The 17913-nt window shown below is 36.6% G+C and overlaps 4 protein-coding genes across 5 annotated transcripts; 3 read left to right on the forward strand and 1 right to left on the reverse strand.

Moving 5' to 3' along the window:
* Window positions 1–393: 393 nt before the first annotated feature.
* On the forward strand, window positions 394–2272 carry LOC126368578 (magnesium transporter NIPA2). The gene is made up of 3 exons (XM_050012636.1): window positions 394–1104; window positions 1179–1321; window positions 1404–2272. The coding sequence occupies exons 1-3, from the start codon at window positions 885–887 to the stop codon at window positions 2097–2099; spliced, it is 1059 nt and encodes a 352-aa protein (XP_049868593.1). The 5' UTR covers window positions 394–884; the 3' UTR covers window positions 2100–2272.
* A 1616-nt stretch (window positions 2273–3888) lies between these two features.
* Window positions 3889–5781, forward strand: LOC126368576 (syntaxin-5). The gene is made up of 3 exons (XM_050012628.1): window positions 3889–4507; window positions 4590–4798; window positions 4886–5781. The coding sequence occupies exons 1-3, from the start codon at window positions 4093–4095 to the stop codon at window positions 5354–5356; spliced, it is 1095 nt and encodes a 364-aa protein (XP_049868585.1). The 5' UTR covers window positions 3889–4092; the 3' UTR covers window positions 5357–5781.
* LOC126368600 (barrier-to-autointegration factor) lies at window positions 5780–6969 on the reverse strand. Its single transcript, XM_050012668.1, has 2 exons — window positions 6684–6969; window positions 5780–6231 (listed from the first exon to the last, which is right to left on the reverse strand). Exons 1-2 carry the CDS (start codon window positions 6807–6809, stop codon window positions 6085–6087), a joined length of 273 nt encoding a protein of 90 aa, XP_049868625.1. The 5' UTR covers window positions 6810–6969; the 3' UTR covers window positions 5780–6084.
* A 788-nt stretch (window positions 6970–7757) lies between these two features.
* On the forward strand, window positions 7758–17045 carry LOC126368564 (pre-mRNA-processing factor 40 homolog A). 2 transcript variants are annotated; one of them, XM_050012603.1, is made up of 18 exons: window positions 7758–7912; window positions 8017–8241; window positions 8333–8488; window positions 8960–9108; window positions 9316–9488; window positions 9645–9769; window positions 10132–10280; window positions 10453–10564; window positions 10784–10909; window positions 11369–11498; window positions 11896–12002; window positions 12616–12721; window positions 12841–13070; window positions 13361–13558; window positions 15079–15183; window positions 15466–15606; window positions 15782–15939; window positions 16388–17045. In XM_050012603.1, exons 1-18 carry the CDS (start codon window positions 7910–7912, stop codon window positions 16473–16475), a joined length of 2481 nt encoding a protein of 826 aa, XP_049868560.1. In that variant the 5' UTR covers window positions 7758–7909; the 3' UTR covers window positions 16476–17045. The 2 variants fall into 2 exon arrangements, with proteins under 2 accessions (XP_049868560.1, XP_049868561.1); XM_050012604.1 differs by having other exon boundaries at window positions 16394–17045.
* Window positions 17046–17913: the final 868 nt, after the last annotated feature.

Genomic DNA, 17913 nt, shown 5'->3' on the forward strand with positions numbered 1-17913 from the left:
TTCTCACTTTTCCTTATAAATATATTTTTGTATTTAATATGAAAAATACGAGTTTGAATCAGTTTCGCACTACTCCGATTCTTATCCGTCCCAACCAAAGCCGTCAAACGAAGTAATGGTTTTGAAGTGGCCGCAGAACTATTTGTTAGTTGCTATGAGCATAAAAAATCTCCGGTTGATTGAGGGGAGGCCTGTGCCCAGCAGTGGGACATATATAGGCAGTTTATGAATGTAGGTACCTCCGATTTGTAGGTCCTCTGATTTTATTACTATATCCGTTATCTCGGAATCGGTTCGAATAGGAATCGGAGTAGTGTAAAAACGCCCTTATTGAATGAATGAATATAGATGTAAACGTTTATAAAGTTAGTTACGTTAGTTAGCAGGTCTTTGTTAGCACCACTAGGCGCTAGGTTCTCTTTGTTTGTATTGTAGTCTGCGGTTAGCATTAGCACATGATTAGCACAGATGTTAGTTGGGTACCTACCACCTACGTTAACGTCGTCTGTCGTTAATTTATTGGATAGGTAACTTACATTACTATGGACATTGAACTGGTTGAACAAAGTCAATAATGATTGTGTGCCAATATTATTTTTCAGTTATATGTAATTATTAATTTCTATTTCTAGTAGTATGTACATAAACGGCTAATAAAATAAATAAATAACGCATTAAAACAGACGTGACGACTTATGAGTCATTGTATCATAACTTTGTGATAAGTGATAATGAATGATAAGAGCGATAACGAATGAATAACTACTTACAATACAATACAGTGATAAGTTAATATTCACCACAAGCCAGGGTTTGTGTCATTCTATATTATGTACGAATTTAACAAAACTATAATAAATAATACGGTGAAAAGTTAAATCAGTATGAAGAATTCCCATTTATCAATAGAGGGGCGTGACTACGACAATGTTTCATTTATAATTGGTTTGAGCCTGGCTATATCGTCTAGTATATTTATTGGCTCTAGTTTCATTATTAAGAAGGTGGCTTTAAGGAAAATTAATTCCTTGGGTGGTGTAAGAGCATCTGCCGGAGGTTATGGATATCTCAAACAATGGATGTGGTGGCTGGGCTTGATAACAAGTGAGATATTATAATTTTTCTTAGATCTTATTGCAACACAGTAACACCATAATGCTGCTTTGTTAAAATTACAGTGGGGGTGGGGGAGGCCACAAATTTGCTGGCATATGCTTTCACCCCGGCTGCACTGGTAACTCCACTGGGAGCTCTCAGCGTACTTGTAGCTGCTGTACTCTCATCGAGATTCCTGAATGAAAAACTTAATTTTATTGGAAAAGTAAGCTGGTTTTGTTATTATTTACATAATTCTGTTATTTTAAGTGTTCCTGCACTAACTTTTAATTATTTTGTCTTTGCAGATTGGTTGTTTACTCTGTGTTGTTGGCTCTATAATGTTTGTGATACACTCACCAAAGTCTGAAGAGATCAAAACTTTTGAAGAATTAGTTAATAAGCTAACAGACTGGTTCTTTCTTAGTTATGTAGCCATAATATTTGTAATGAGTTTCATAATTAAAATTGTCTTTGTCCCTAGGTTTGGAAATACAAATATTTCAATTTATCTCTTAATGTGTTCTGCTATAGGTAGTTTAACTGTTGTGTTTTGTAAGGCAGTTGCATTAGGCATAAAAGAAAGCTTGAGTGGAGGTAAAAGCAATTTTAGTCATTATATGTTTTGGTTACTATTTTTTACTTCTGTGATATGTATAATGATACAGATGAACTATCTTAATAAGTCTCTGGATATCTTCAATACCAGTATTGTTACTCCAGTTTACTATGTAATGTTCACAGTGCTAGTTATAATTGCATCAGGTATTCTGTTCCGGGAATGGGAACACATGAAGGCCAATGATATTTTAGGATGTATCTGTGGTTTTATAGTGGTCATAGTAGCAGTCTTCATGTTAAATGCATTTAAGGATGTACAAATTTCATTCAAAGATTTGAATCTTAACTCTAGAAATAGAAGAAATTCCCATGGTTTAGAAGTAAGACCAGAAACTAGTAATTACATGATGGGTAATCAAAGAAATGTTAGTCTGCATTCATGATCTTGGGTACATTCCAGTTGAATTAAAAAATTAGTTAAAGGTACAAAAGTATGATATTTATTAAGAGTACAGTAATATTATTGTTTCCAGACTAGAATTATATTACTCTGAATATTACTAATACAATTGCACATGACAATCACTTCTTGAGATTATTGTTATTCTTAAAGAAAGTACCTAATAGTGTTTAAAAACCCTACTAAATTATTCTTTAAAATAGTAAATATAAAAATAACTAAAACAGAATTGTTTTATTATTAGACAAATGGGCCTTTTAAATTATACCACACCAGAGTCAAAACTTAATTAAAAATATATCAAAAATAACAAAATAAGATAATACACACAATAGCAATATGTTATAAACCATTGCTTGCCAATCAGAAACCAATTTACTAATGTCTAATCTATAAACGAATGCATGTAACAAACCATTAACAGATCTCTAACAAATGCTACAAAATGCTTACAGTTTTGGGAATGTAACAAATTCTAATGGCTTCTAGTCACAAATATACAGTAACTGAGTGATAAATGAATGTTCTGCAGATGGGACATGTACGTTGGTAGCCATACAGTCTCATACAGCACTCTGTGCACAGACAGACGTGGCGGCAAGGAAGTGTCAGCACACATTTCTGTCGTTCCTGACATATCACACACAGTGCATCAGCTGCACTCCCGTCATCCACGACCGATACTCCAGACTGCTGCTCACTCAGACTTATCTCATGGCCACCAGACATGCGAGTTATCTCTCTCACATCAGGGTCAACAAAATAATTATAAAAGGCATAGTAATAGTACCATAGCTTCCTGACTAAGGACCAGTATAAAGCTACAACTTGCGATTGAATATTCTCGCGAAAATGGATACAAAGACGCACAATCACAACAGCACTAATTATCCCCACAAAGGATTGTAAAGGCACATCTGTCAGGAAGTTAGTAATTTTGAGCAAGCCCATATATGCTTCTACAACTTCAGTAACAATAACATCAGTGATATTTTTAAATAACGCCTTCAACAGTAGAGGCAATTGTACAGGAATAAAAGTCAAGATGAACCACAGGGTATCTCCAAAAAGAATAATAGTATTTTTGAAAAGAAGTAACACTTCAAATACAATTATAATCACAGCATCAATTAACCACTTAACACTACCAATAATTGCACTAAATCTACAATTCACATCTTCATACAACTTGTACACACCATTTTGTAATTGTATCCATTGACCAGCAGTTGCAGCAAAAAGGTCGTTCGCCAAGTCGGGAAGGTCTTCAGTAAATATGGATATGTTGTCTTCATAAACAATTTGAAAGAACAATATCAAATTGCTGATAATGTTGAAAACTGCACATGATATTCCTGTTAACACATCGACGATCACTTTTCCCGTGAACCATGCAACGTGAAGAACAGACTGGATTGTTAACGCAAATAAGTTTATTAACTTTGCTACGTAGGTAATCATTTCTGCATCTCATTTTAAGTAATATACAGAATTTAGTCACGTTATCGAATCAAAACATGTTATTTAGCCGACTTTGTTCGTTTCGGTCTAACTGAAGCTTGTCTCACTTGTTTGGCTGACAGTGACATCTACAGCTGTCAAATAGCTTTTTTTTTTCTATGAAGTTAGATTATGTATGCTCAGCTAGATCATACTGCCGTACACGACAAAACTTTTACAAATTGTGCCATGTATGGGGCGCTGTTGCGATATGTGTCGCGTCGTGAATTGGGCGCTTTAGCGATTTATATGACGTGTCATCTGTCAGTTTACATTGATGATGATGAACCTTCCGACTTCTGTCAGTCAATGGAAATTGGACTGGACGTGATAATAAAAGGAATAGTTCAAATATACTGGCTATACGTACACAGAAATCTTGTTTTATCGTTAAAGTGGACTACAGAATATTACAACTTACTCAAATAGTGAAAATTTACAGTATCAGCCCTCGAAGATATCAAATCTAGGATGCGATGCTCCCTCGTCGTCGTAACGTTGGAGGTGTCACAGACCGCACACCGTTGATTGGAAACGAAGACTCTTATGACAAGCTAGACAAGAAAGGATCCTCGTATTCTAAACCTTATGCAGCCTTGGGATTTTCACTGACGCAGTCTAAGCAGACACATTACGATACAGCAGAACAGGACGTTGTTTTTGACTTCCTTGAGGATTTTGTGTTTGAACCAGTGATGGCAGCCCGAGACAGGACTAACGAGTTCGGAGCGGCCGTGCGGAGCCTGCAGGGTAGGACACTGGCGCGCCCCGTGCTGCGGGACGAGCGCAAGGCTGCAGTTCTCGAGACTTACTCTCAGTTCATGAGTATGGCAAAAGTTATAAGTAAAAATATTACAAGTACTTATGCTAAGCTGGAAAAATTAGCCCTCTGTAAGTAAAATAGCTCTTCACATTTATCTACTGTTTTATACTAAAATTACATCCATCTATAATGATTATTGTGTTTTTACAGTGGCCAAAAAGAAATCATTATTTGATGACAGACCTACAGAGATACAGGAATTGACATATATCATCAAAGGTGACATAAGTTCGCTGAATCAACAGATTGCTCGACTAGGGGAGATGCCTCGAGGGAGGCGCAGTATGCATAGCCACTCCTCTAGTGTAGTGCTAGCTTTGCAATCTAGGCTAGCTTCCATGAGTAACCAGTTTAAACAGGTAATAAGTTATTTCCATCATCAATAAAGTACCTATAGATAGTCTAATAAGTAAATTGATCAAAATGATATTGTTTTTGTCTTTTAGGTTCTTGAAGTACGATCAGAAAATTTGAAGCATCAGAATAATAGACGTGAACAGTTTTCAAGAGTGGCACCGGTTGTAAAAGAAGTCCCCTCACTACTCCAGCAGGATGAAGTAAGCATAGACCTGGGAATGGGGGAGCCATCAAATCTGCAAGCTCAACAACAACAGTTGGCATTGAGAGATGATACAGATTCATATGTGCAACAACGTGCCGAGACTATGCACAACATTGAGAGCACTATTGTAGAATTAGGAGGCATTTTCCAGCAGTTAGCACATATGGTGAAAGAGCAAGATGAGGCTATTGGTAGAATTGATGCCAATATTCAAGAGGCAGAGATGAATGTGGAAGCTGGCCATAGAGAAATCATGAAGTATTTCCAAAGTGTGACAGGCAATAGAGCACTCATGTTTAAAGTTTTTGGTGTGCTCATCTTTTTCTTTATATTCTTTGTTGTAGTTATGGCTTAAAAAGATTATTGCCTTCGTCACAAAACATGAGTCACATGAAGATGTTAAATTAGCCTACAATGCTTGTTCTGAGCCGAGAAATGCTTTAAAAAAAGCTGGCAGGGAGTGAGTGTATATAATGAATACTATACACCTCTGCCCACACCTTTGGGATGCAGGCGTGATGCTATGTTATGTGATAAAGGCCTAACATTCTATCAACATTTCCTCCTTAAAAATATTTGGAATTATAAGTTCCACTTCAATTTGAAGTAAAAACTAAGAGGCAGATCATTAAAAATCCCCATTGCTTTCTTTTGAACCATGTGTACACCTGTTGATAGACTGATAAAATTACCTATAACAATTTAAAATCAATAAGTATGTATTGTGGTTTAATGGTATAAATAAAAATATATTATGTTATAATAAAACTATTATAAATGTTTTTTCGTTTACTATAATGAAACCATGGAATTACCACTTTGGTTAAGATTATTAGTGTGCTTTAGGCACTATATAACATGTAAACTATGTACTTACAAAAATATTATTCCTGAGACAGTACAATTAAGTATATAAACAATATTTTTATGCTGTGAGAATATTTCAGCTATAGGTAAATTTTGTGGTAGATAAATCAAAATTAAGAAAAAATTACATACAAAGACCAAATGCAGGTCTACTTATACAATACATTATTTACATTTTATGAAAATGTTATGTCGACAATACACTTGTTACTTAATTTACAAGAACTCATCACACCAGTCTTTCAAGCACTGATAGCAGTCTAATGACTGCTTGGAGTTGGCATTACATGTTTCTTTCATCCATTCCTGAAATAATTCCTTATCTTTCTTCAAGACCAAGAACTGACCCAATACAACATATGCCTGAAACAATAAAATGACATCATTATGACCTTGAGTGAACATTACACATTATTGTTTAAAATATTTCTTTCCTACAGAGGATATTGATTAATTCAGTTACATTAGAATTAATATCAATCACAAATGCGTAACTATACCTACATAAATTGAGTTTTGTATCCAGTAGGTGTATTTTATTAAGCACATTGTTGTCAACCAAAAATATTTCTTGGAATGTGTTTGTTAAATCTACTATTAGTCGATATGTTCTCGAAGTTCACACTTCAAAACTTGTTCAAAACGTATAAACTAACCTAACATAATATTTTAATAATCATGAATGCCCATATTAGCAATGCGGTTTCATAAAGGCCTAATGCAAAACAAAACCATGTTATGCACATTAGAAACCCTATTCGAATAACATTTAAATAAAAATCAATGTTGTTACAACATGAAATAAGATAACTAACCTTGTCAAACCCGGCAGTTTCAAGTCTTCGTCCCAAAACTTCGCCGACACCTGCAAGTTCTGTAACGGGCTTTTCGCCCATAGGTTCGGCAACGAAGTTGCGATGCTTTTGTGAAGTGCTCGACATTTTCAGATCTTTTTGAATTATTTTATATTCTAATATTACGCGAAAGATCTCCTAGGCCACGTTAATATTCTTTATTTATTATAAAACACCAATGAAACACAAAATCAACAAATCACCCGCCGCAAGGCGCTTCGCTTCCATTCCATAAATAAAATGAGTGAATGAATGAATAAAGAAAAAGCATCGAAAGAATGAGTTAAACTTAATTTTTTTTTTTTTGTTTTGTTTTTCCCCGAAGGGTAAGGCAAAGGGAACTATGCCCATACAGCCATGTCTTACGTATTTTTTTTCTTGATGATTAATGAAATGATGAAAGGTGATGATGATGAAACCTAAGCCCCCACCCTCGGAGTAGACTCCTACTCCGAACCCCAAACGAATTAACTCAAAAGTCCGCATAAACTTTTGAGTTATGAAGCGGCTTCCCGGCACGAAGCGAAAATAGGCAGATACACTTTGTTTATTGAATACTCCAATATAATAACACTCGCGAATGTCTTCCGACTAACTTAATGCGATCATTAACCACAAAACACCACTTCGTATTAATTATTTAGATTACTCAATGAAGAAAGCAACTGTCCCGTTCCCGTTTCCCGCCGAAAAGCCGAGTTAAACTTAAACAACAGTAAAATATTATAGTAAAATATTTCAGCAGCCCATTCATCTACAATTTTTTAGTTTTTATATGATGTGGAACGAATAACAAATATGACTATAAAACTAAACTTTACATAAAATTATATCCATGTTTTATTTCTTGATCTTTATGAAACAGATATTGCGAATACGCTCTTTCTACGTGTGCGACGGGGGTAAGTAGCAAGTAGTCTGTGGACACTCTTTGCCTCTCTTACGCAAAGGTCTTTCTTACGGACCAAAAAATTTCCTATCTCTATGGGACAAAATAACTAAAAAAGTCTGTGAACTCTGTGGTACAGATTTCATTCATACATTCATTCATGTCAATCGTCTACGAGTGCGAGTTGTTAATTCTTAGTTTTGTGGAATTTGTGGTTCATTATTTTGTCTCAATGCAAATTAAAGCCACTGTTTAAAATAAGAGAAGAGTTTATGTTGTTCCACTTCCAAACTTAGCAATGGTAGAGTATATTTTTTTCTTTAAACATAAAAATGAAGTGCCACCATTTTATGAAGTTCGATTCATATTTTATACAAATGTTTTGTATATATTTTGCATTTTCAGGAGCCACCTACTACGGGGACAAGTTCTCCGGGGCTCCTCACGACGGGGCCACTGTTGCCGCCACCAATGCTCGGTGGACTGGCGCCGCCCATTCCTACACCTGCAGTTGCCATGCCGCCTGTTCCTGGGATGCCACCCAATATGACAGGGTTACCACCACCAATGGGCTTTCCTCCTATGTTACCATTTTCTATGCCGCCCCCGGGTTTTCCGTCGTTTAAACCGGTAAATAAAATTTATTATTTTGCTGTACATAAAATGTTGTTTCTTAATTATTAGCAGTAAGTTAATAGTCTATAAAATATAACCATTTCAGGAGTTGACTGCACCTGCCCCGGATGTGGCGCCTCTAGCCAATCAAAGCAGTCCATGGTCCGAGCACAAGTCACCTGATGGACGCATATATTACTATAATTCTGTTACTAAACAAAGTCTTTGGGAAAAACCTGATGATCTGAAAACACCTGCAGAGGTAATATATGATTTATTTTCACAAATACTAAACAACAAGTTTACCAGTTATCACTAGTTTAAATTGTGAGACACTGTCTGTGGGTCACTGACTTTCATTCATAATGTTAAGACACAACTGTCTTACTTTATCTATTGACCTAGAAATTGTTAAGAAAATAACACAATGGCCCCAATTCCTGCAGACAATTTCTAATTTTATTTTAAGTTAAACCCATCATTTTCTTTTCCACTGAAAAGAAAAGATTGTCAAAATTACTGATATGGGAGGGATTTTAAAATCTTTGTCTAAAATTGGTGTGGGTTCCATAAATTTTATGCCTGTCGATCGCCCGTTGCTTTCTTGTGTGGTGGATAAGAAAATGACAGATATAAATAAAAATAAAATTAGATGGAATAAAATTACTGGAATTAGCACCAATGTACGTATGTAGGTATATAATTGAATTAGAATTTTTGATAATTTTTACAGAAACTGTTATCTTCATGTGTATGGAAAGAGTACACAACAGATGCTGGGAGGGTATATTATCACAATATTGAAACAAAGGAGTCAAGCTGGGTTATACCTCCAGAACTGCAGGATATTAAGGATAAGATAGCTGCTGAGGAGGCTGCACAGTAATGTTTATTTCTAACCATTTATATTTCATAACTTATTGATGTTATAGTTTTCATCATAAACCCTTCCTCATTTTGTTTTAATATTTAGTATGTTTCAAGTTTATTGGATGCCTGTGCCCAGTGTTGGCACATTCATAATAATACTTTTTAAAATAGATTTTATTTACAAGTATGTTGCCTTCATTACCATTATGTTAATTTCAGAGCTGCCTTAAATGCAGATTTGCCGCCTGGGGAAGTGCCTTTGCCCGGCTCCCCGGCTGTAAGCAATGGCACAGCCCCTGGCACTGGAAGCTCTGCATTGGACGAGGCAATGGCTAAGACCCTTGCTGCCATTGATACAAACCTAACAAATTCTATACCAATACCTGAAGAAAGTAAGTGTTTAATTTTACGTGTCTTATGATTTTGTTTGTTTGTGATTTTTAGCATTTGAAATTGTTGGTGTGATTGTAAAAGGGCTTAAAAGCCCAGGACTCTAGCAAATTTTTTTAGTAATTAACATAAACTTAATGCCTAATAATGATTTCTAGTCAAACCAGAAGAAATAGTAGCTCCACCACAGTCATCATCATCAGATGCCGCAGAACAACCTGAACTGCAGTACAAGGATAAGAAGGAAGCTGTTGAGGCATTCAAGGAGTTGCTCCGAGATAGAGTATGTTTGGAAATCATTTACAATGTTATAAAATTATGTTTAGGTATTAAGACCGTATGAAAAATCCATATTATAAACAAAAACTATCTACACTAGTCATACTTTCAATGTTGCAAAGCCGTACATTTAGAATAGAATACTTTGTAAGAATAAATGAAAATTTTTAATAATAGCACACTGCATAGACAGACTGTATGGATGAGACGAAAGATATATGTTAGTATGGATGATTACTATATAATTTGTAATTTAAAAACAGTTTTACAATAGGTTTAGAACAAGCTGTTTGTTTATATTGTCAATATGTTTCACTTTCATTTTTATTGTAGAATTTTATAAAGAACATGGTTTATTTATTTCAGAATGTACCTTCAAATGCTACCTGGGAGCAGTGTGTTAAGATTATATCTAAAGATGCACGGTATGCTGCCTTTAAAAAGCTCAATGAGAAAAAGCAAGCATTCAATGCATACAAAACACAGAAATTGAAAGATGAAAGGGAAGAACAGAGGTACCTACCTGACTTTTATTTTTTATCTGACATCTAAAATCATAATCACAAATAAGTTCTGCTTATTTAGATTTTCCCCAAATGGCATTCTTTATTCGGCGGGAAAAATAGGGTGGAGAGGGCTTTCACTAAATTGCTACAGTTGTAATAATGATTCCATTTTGCTCGCCAGGTTGAAAACAAAGAAGAATCGTGAAAATCTTGAAGAGTTCTTATTGAATTGCGATCGAGTTACATCGCTCACGAAATATTACAAGTGCGAGGAAATGTTCAGCAACTTAGAGGTATTATTTATAACATTTAATGGATAGCCAAACAACATTGGCCAATGCTAAAGATCTTTTCTAATATCTCCCCCAAATTGATAAGCCATCCTGAAGTCCGTTTTGGAACTTCATAATTATTTCTTAGCAAAAGTTGAACAAGTCTGAACTAAGTTTTTTGTATTACAGTTAGTTTCAAACTCAGTTTGTCTTTACAATAGAGATGTGAACTTGTTGTAGTTGTGGCGGTGTGTTCCCGAGTCGGACCGCAGGGATATATTCGAAGACTGTATATTTACAATCACGAAACGCGAGAAAGAAGAAGCCAAGGCGCTTAAGAAACGAAATATGAAGATGTTGGCTCAAGTAAGCAATTCTGTGGGCATTTATTTTTTCATGTACCTTACTTCTATTATGTTTCTTACCAAAGTCTGTTTATCAGGTTGTTTTTTGTTGGTCTGTCTGCTTCAGTACTGACTTTCTCTATTACTTGCTGAACTACCTACTCTTACGACAGTTTTTTACATGCTAATCTCGAAAAACGTTGCGCAGTATGTGTGCATGTGTGTGCATTATGCAGATTAATTTTACTTAGACGTTTGGATAAATATGCAGATCACCCCGTGGTAACTCCATGCGAAAGCGGGTATGCTTAAAATTCCGTTATTGTGCAAAAATATGGCAAAATTTAACTTCATCTAAGATGAAGTCACAATTCTGGCATGTATGTTTTTAAAAGGAAATCCATTGAGGCAAAGTTACCATGGCCGCGCATGGGTGGCAAGCTTGGCGTACTTCATCATACTTATTATATGTATTTAACAGGTTTTGGAAAACATGAGTGAGATCACATACAGTAGCACATGGAGTGAAGCTCAAGTGTTGTTATTAGAAAACTCTGCATTTAAAAATGACGTCAGTCTGCTGGGCATGGACAAAGAAGATGCACTTATTGGTAAGACTATTTAAAAAATAAATAAGTTCATAACAATAGGCTAGTTTCCAACTAGTCAAATCTGTTACTTTTTATTAAACGTCAAAACACGAAATTATGGAATTTGTGAAAAAGCACAATGTGACGTGACGTCACAGAAAAACGTAATAAAATGTCGGGACTTATTCTAACGTTTTCTTGATTAAAATTCATAAATAAATTAAATACAAAAAAGAAATTTTTCGTTAGTTTTAGATCTGTCTTTATTTAGTAATCAGAATTTCGTAATTTATCTTGAACCTAGTACACGCAATTATATTGTGCAAGAAACTCAAGTTATACCAATAATATGCAAAAACATTTTTAATTTTCAAATATGTTGTATATCCATATCATTATCATTCCTTATTTGTTTTAGTTTTTGAACAACACATCAGAAATTTGGAAGCGGAATATCTACAAGAGAAAGAACAAATCAAGAAACGAAATAAGCGTCAACAACGGAAAAACAGGGACAACTTTTTGGTAAGTATTTCTATAAGCATCTTACAGGATTTTATACATCACTAACATCAAATTTATGCGTTGAACAACACATTGCTATTGACGCACACTATATTATCAGGGGAGTTATAAAGCTACATTCATCTAAAAAGCAATATAGTTATTTGACATTTGCGCATATAAAAATAAGTGTGCAATGTTAGGAAATGTCAAAAAGCAATGTTGCTTTTTGGATGAATAGGGTAGTTTCCTAGGTCAACGATAAATTATGACATTCTGATTAGGTACTAAATAAAGACAGATCTAAAGGTGGCAAAAAGCATTTTCTTTTTTAACTTATTTATGAATTTTAGGTAAGAAAATTGTTATCATAAATGCGACATTTTGTCACGTTTTCTGTGACGTCACAGGTTGCTTTTTCAGTAACAGGTAATTTCGTGTTTTGACGTTTAGTAAAAACTAAAAAGTAACTGATTTGACTAGTTGGGAACTACCCTATTGCTTCAATGTGGCCTTTTTATTAGCTCCCCAGATCTATATCTTTTTAAAGTTATCATCATAATAATGATATTGGAATTGTTTGAAAGCCTTTTTTTAATAAATTGATATTTATTGATACAACTGTATTTTCCAGGCTTTGTTAGACAGTCTTCACGAGGAGGGCAAGTTGACGTCCATGTCATTGTGGGTGGAATTGTATCCCGTAATTTCGGCAGATATGCGATTTTCAGCTATGTTGGGTATGTGTATATATTTTTACTGTCTCCAAATTGATTTTTATTTTTTTTTGTTACTGGTGTCTTAAATTTTGTAGCTGTATTTTGTTGTGATGTTCAATTAACGTATTGCATTTTTATAGGTCAAAGTGGATCTACACCCTTAGATCTGTTCAAATTCTACGTAGAGAATCTAAAGGCGCGCTTCCACGATGAGAAGAAAGTAATTAAAGAGATTCTCAAAGAGAAAGAGTTTGAAGTTAAACCTGAGACCAGCTTTGAGGAATTTGCTACAGTTGTATGCGAGGACAGCAAGTCTGCTTCATTAGATGCTGGCAATGTCAAGCTTACATACAATTCCTTGCTCGAAAAGGTAGGCGATAATTTTATTTGCTCTTTTCTACCGAATTTATTTAAAGATGTATATTTTACGTAACAATAAGAAAATTGCAACCATATCAATATTATTACTATTTGTGTTGTATGTGTGTTCCTTTTGTGCAATAAAGTATTGTGTTGGTATTGTCTTATATTTTTTGACAAATGGTAGTCAATTCATTTTTGCAAGCTGTAAGTGCAGTAAAAAATAATATTCACTTAGGTCTGGTATATAGTATTTTGCATCTTGATTGCCCAATGACTGAATGAATGAATTTTTTTTAGGCTGAAGCGAAGAATAAAGAGAAATTGAAGGAAGAATCCAAGGCTCAGAAGAAGATCGAGAGCTCGTTTAAGTGGGCACTGACAGAAGCAAATATCGATCACCAACTGCCTTGGGAGGAGGTGAAGGAGAAACTTGACCTGAACGCGCCCGAGTTCACCGCCGTGCCTGACGAAGAAGAACGTATCAGGATATATAAGGTTTGAACACACCAGTGTTAATTGTGTATCGGTTCTGAGTATGAGGCGGCTGAGGTGAAGGCGGGAGGGTCCGGCATAGCAGTGAGCGCAGCCACCATCACTACCGTGTTGCTATGCACATCGGCCAGTAGGCATAAGTTTTATAGGTACAATTGTAACTATGTAGCTATCATATCATTTGCTTGCGCAAACTGCACAAAATGTTTGTTTGCCTATTGCTTACCCACAAGTTTTTGTTACCTACTTATCTATGTATAATGTAAGACGGGACATCGTAGATACCTAGCATCGACACAAACCATGGTTTAACGATGCTAGTTAGCATAATCACGGTTTGTACTTAATTTTTGAAATAATAAAAAAAAACTGAGGGGTTAAAAAGGCCACAATTGGAAGCATGTCATATACTAACCAAATAACCCAGCCCGATGCGGCAAGGAGCGACGCGAGTGGGATGGCGCCCAGAGTAGTCTATTTCAAACTGTACTAGGATTTCTGTCCTCTGCCTCTGAATAGTACTGATGGTTACTGCTGAGCTGTCAGGTCCCAGGTTACATTCCCTGTGACTTGTTCCTTCCGTCCCGCATTGCTGTACCGATGGCTCCAACTGTGCCTCTGCAACCGTTGCAGTCTTCACTTGTGTCCCTGGGCAAGGGTTCTTCGTTATACCCCGTAGGTCTGGGTCCCTATCCGAAATCAGCCACCATCTCACTCTACCCTACTGAAGTAAGAGGCGCCCAACCCTGAGGCAAGGATGCGCCGAATAGGAATTGCCCCAGTGGGGGCAGAGATGACTGGTTCCATGGGGCCGGGTTAATGGTCTTGTATGAAACCAAAATAAAAAATAAGTTGTAACTATGGTTACGCCCACCAATTCGCTATTAGGCCGGTCACATACATTCGGAATTCCGTTTCGGAATTTCGATTCGAAATACTGTTTCGGGATTCCGTTAATATATCACACACATACGTTTATTTCCGTTCGGAATAACAAGGCTCAGTTGAGCGACGCTAGAACTTGAGTTCAGACATTTGGCATTATGGACGACGATTTTCTTATTGACGTGTGATGCGACTCGTTCAAAATGTATGCAAAAGTTGCGTTCGGAACGGCTTTTTTTCGTGCGTAATTCCGAATGCATAGGCCATCATACGGAATTCCCAATCAGATTAAATTTCGAACGGAAAAAAACTGTAAGTATGTGGTTGATTCATAGATGTTGCATGGATTTAATGCGTTCGATATTACGAATCGATATTTCGAATCGAAATTCCGAAACGGAATTCCGAATGTATGTGACCGGCCTTAGACTACACGATCCCGATCGCCGAGCCCGTGACCTTGACGCATCGGGCAGGATGGATTGGCTTGTCTAATAACCGTTTAAGAAAGCAATACTGCTATTTAACATTTCGAATGTCAATCTGGCCTTTTTATCCCCCTTGACCTACTGAAAGCATCCAAGTAGATAATGTTTACCTCAAGTGGATTCTTCATTTACAAACATCACTTGTTTCAGGACTTCCAACATGAACAGGAGGAGAGTTGCATGCACTATCACCACCCCAAGCCGCGGAAGGCCAAGCGCTCCAAAAAGAAGAAACGATCGCATTCCGCTTCTGTCGTGAGTGTATTTGAATATATAATTTCATCATAGGTGTAAAAAAAACCCGATGAGGACATTGTCGAAATTACTTTGTAAGACTGTCCTTTGTTTGGTAAGGACATTACAGGCTTGAATCACCTGATTGTCCGAAAAAGTAAGACGATTCCGTGCTTTGGATGGTACGTTAAGTCATTGGTTCTGGCTATTAGCCGTAAAACACCTCCACCAACCGCGTGGTGGAGGCCTGTGCCCAGTACAGTACAATAATTCTTATAAATGTATTATTAAATTTTCTTCCAGTCTAAATCACGATCAAGATCCGGATCGCCCGTGGCGGCGCGTTCCCCGTCGCCAATGCCCAGCCACGGTTCGTGGAGCTCTGAAGAGGGCCGCAAACCAAAGAAATCTAAGAAGAAGCATCGCAAACATTCCCCTACGCTGGTATGTCTACGAAAAAAAAAACCCGTAAAGCTGGTCTCCTTCGCGCTAAGCGCTGCTGTCTTTCATCATATCATTTTGTAATCATGCTACATTTTAAAGGGATAAAAGTTATTTAACGGGTACACTTAACATTTTATTCAATTATTAACTAATAGAACATGATTTTTTTGTCCAGAAATCTCCGACTCCTGAGGAGGGTGGAATATCAGATGAAGAGCCGACGCGACACAAAAGCAAGAAATCGAAGCGTAGCGCTCCCGTTAGCCCCGAGGGTGAACATGAGCATGCACACAAGCCCAAGAAGAAGAAGGAAAAGAAAGAGAAGAAGGACAGGTAAAATATGGCTAACATAAGTTGTTAAGGGTGTTGGGACCCTAGCTCGGCGGCAATAGATGACGTAAGAGAAGCAATGCCACTCGGTAACCGAAATTATTATTTTTGTCATAGATAAACTCGCAGACCCAGAGTAAACCTGAAGAAAATAGAAAGGATTTATAATATTTTTTTATTGTTTGTAGATTCTCGATACCTTCAAGTAGTGGCAAAAAGGTGTAGAGCTAATTTAGTTTAAATAAAAAAATAAATAAAATCTTTATTTCAAGTAACCATCGACTCATATGTGTTAGTAAATGACTTATTTCTAATTTAGTTTAGTTTCTCTTTGACAAAAATAATAATTTCGATCACCGTTACACTTACGCCATCTATTGTTGCTGAGCGAGGGTCCTTACACCCTTGACTTTGATATGTAAAAAGATGTAAACGCTTTTTAAACGTTCAGATCAAGCACGTCGGGCGCGTGGAGCGACGCGGAGCTGGAGTCGCGGCGCGCGGCGCTGCTGGCGCAGCTGCACGAGCAGGAGGACTGACGTCGCGTCACGCACATCCACATCTTCAACGACTACCCGCGCGAGCGGCCCGCCGAGCCCGCCTCCTCCGCGTCCCCCATCTTGCCGTCGCCGTCGCCCACCTACGCCGACCTCCAGGCCCTCTCTCGTCCGGCTAGTCCTGATACTTCGATTGGATCAGACGAATCACAACACGACGTGTCAGTTGAGAATGGCACCACTATTAGAATATGCCACCATCCATGACGTCGTAAAACCACACATGCTGCTATAAAACATTGATCGGCGTAACGTGTTACTTTGGTTGGATCGTATTATTGGTTGCAGACTTCGTATTTTTCATGTGTTTTATAGACAATGGACAGCAAAGACTTAAGTTTGTGTATGCAGTACTTACTCGTTCATATTTGCAATAATTGTGTGTTTATTTATAAATGTGTAGATATAAATAACAAGTCTCAGTGTTTTTTCATAATATAAAAACATACAGTATGGATAAGAATATTGCATTATCAGGATTTTTGTTAATGTTAGCAAATTAGTATACAACAATGTGTATCACTCATCAATAAATAAAAAATTCAATACTTATTACTCGTAATGCATTAGCTAGTATTTAATACCTTTGTATAGATATTTTCTACCTAATTAATAAATAAGAAAAAATATTTAAATAATGGCCAGTCATTCTGATGTCTGAATGACCACCCACATTTAGAATCTCCACAAAAAGGCTCCGAAATGTAATTTCGCCTACACACAAATTTAGTACCTATTCAATACCTAAACAATTTTTTTTTTGATTTTTAAAACAAGAAATAAAAAAATATGAGCAAAAAATGTTTTAACGAAAAAAGTAATCATAGTTTCATAATTTATTTTTGACCCAGGAAACTACCAAGTTGTCCGACCGAACACCGGAAGTCAATATCCGCAAAAATAACTTGTAAGTTGGCGAAAAAACACACAGACACTAGGATACTTTTGCGTTTACGGTAATGATGTCGGTATTGCCTTCCGGTGTTCGAAAATGCACCAACCTATGCGGCGGCGGGGACTAAACGATAGCGACCGGCGTACGTAGCGTAGCATCCATGGGCGGTTATCTTCATACATATAATTCTCGCATTAAGTCTATGGTGCGCTCATATTGAACATGACAGTTCCACCCCGCCCCTACTTATCAGTTCTTTCCTGTTTCGCCTACCGTGCCAGAGTGTAAAGACCAGTCGCCATCTTGTTCGACATGACATTTTTAAAGTTCCTCCACAATATTTAGCATTTAATTCGTTCCATTCCGTAACTTATCCTCTCAATTTTTGTAGCTGTATTATCTAACTTTCACCATGTACCATAAGTGTAGTGTTGTGATAGTAGATGAAAGGACGTAATTTTTTATAGATTTCCGAAATCTGAGATAGAACTCCAAAAATGGGTAGAGTGCGCATTGGTTCTGAAA

Source organism: Pectinophora gossypiella, chromosome 7 (assembly GCF_024362695.1).
Source record: "Pectinophora gossypiella chromosome 7, ilPecGoss1.1, whole genome shotgun sequence".
In the NCBI taxonomy this organism is placed as follows: Eukaryota; Metazoa; Arthropoda; class Insecta; order Lepidoptera; family Gelechiidae; genus Pectinophora; species Pectinophora gossypiella.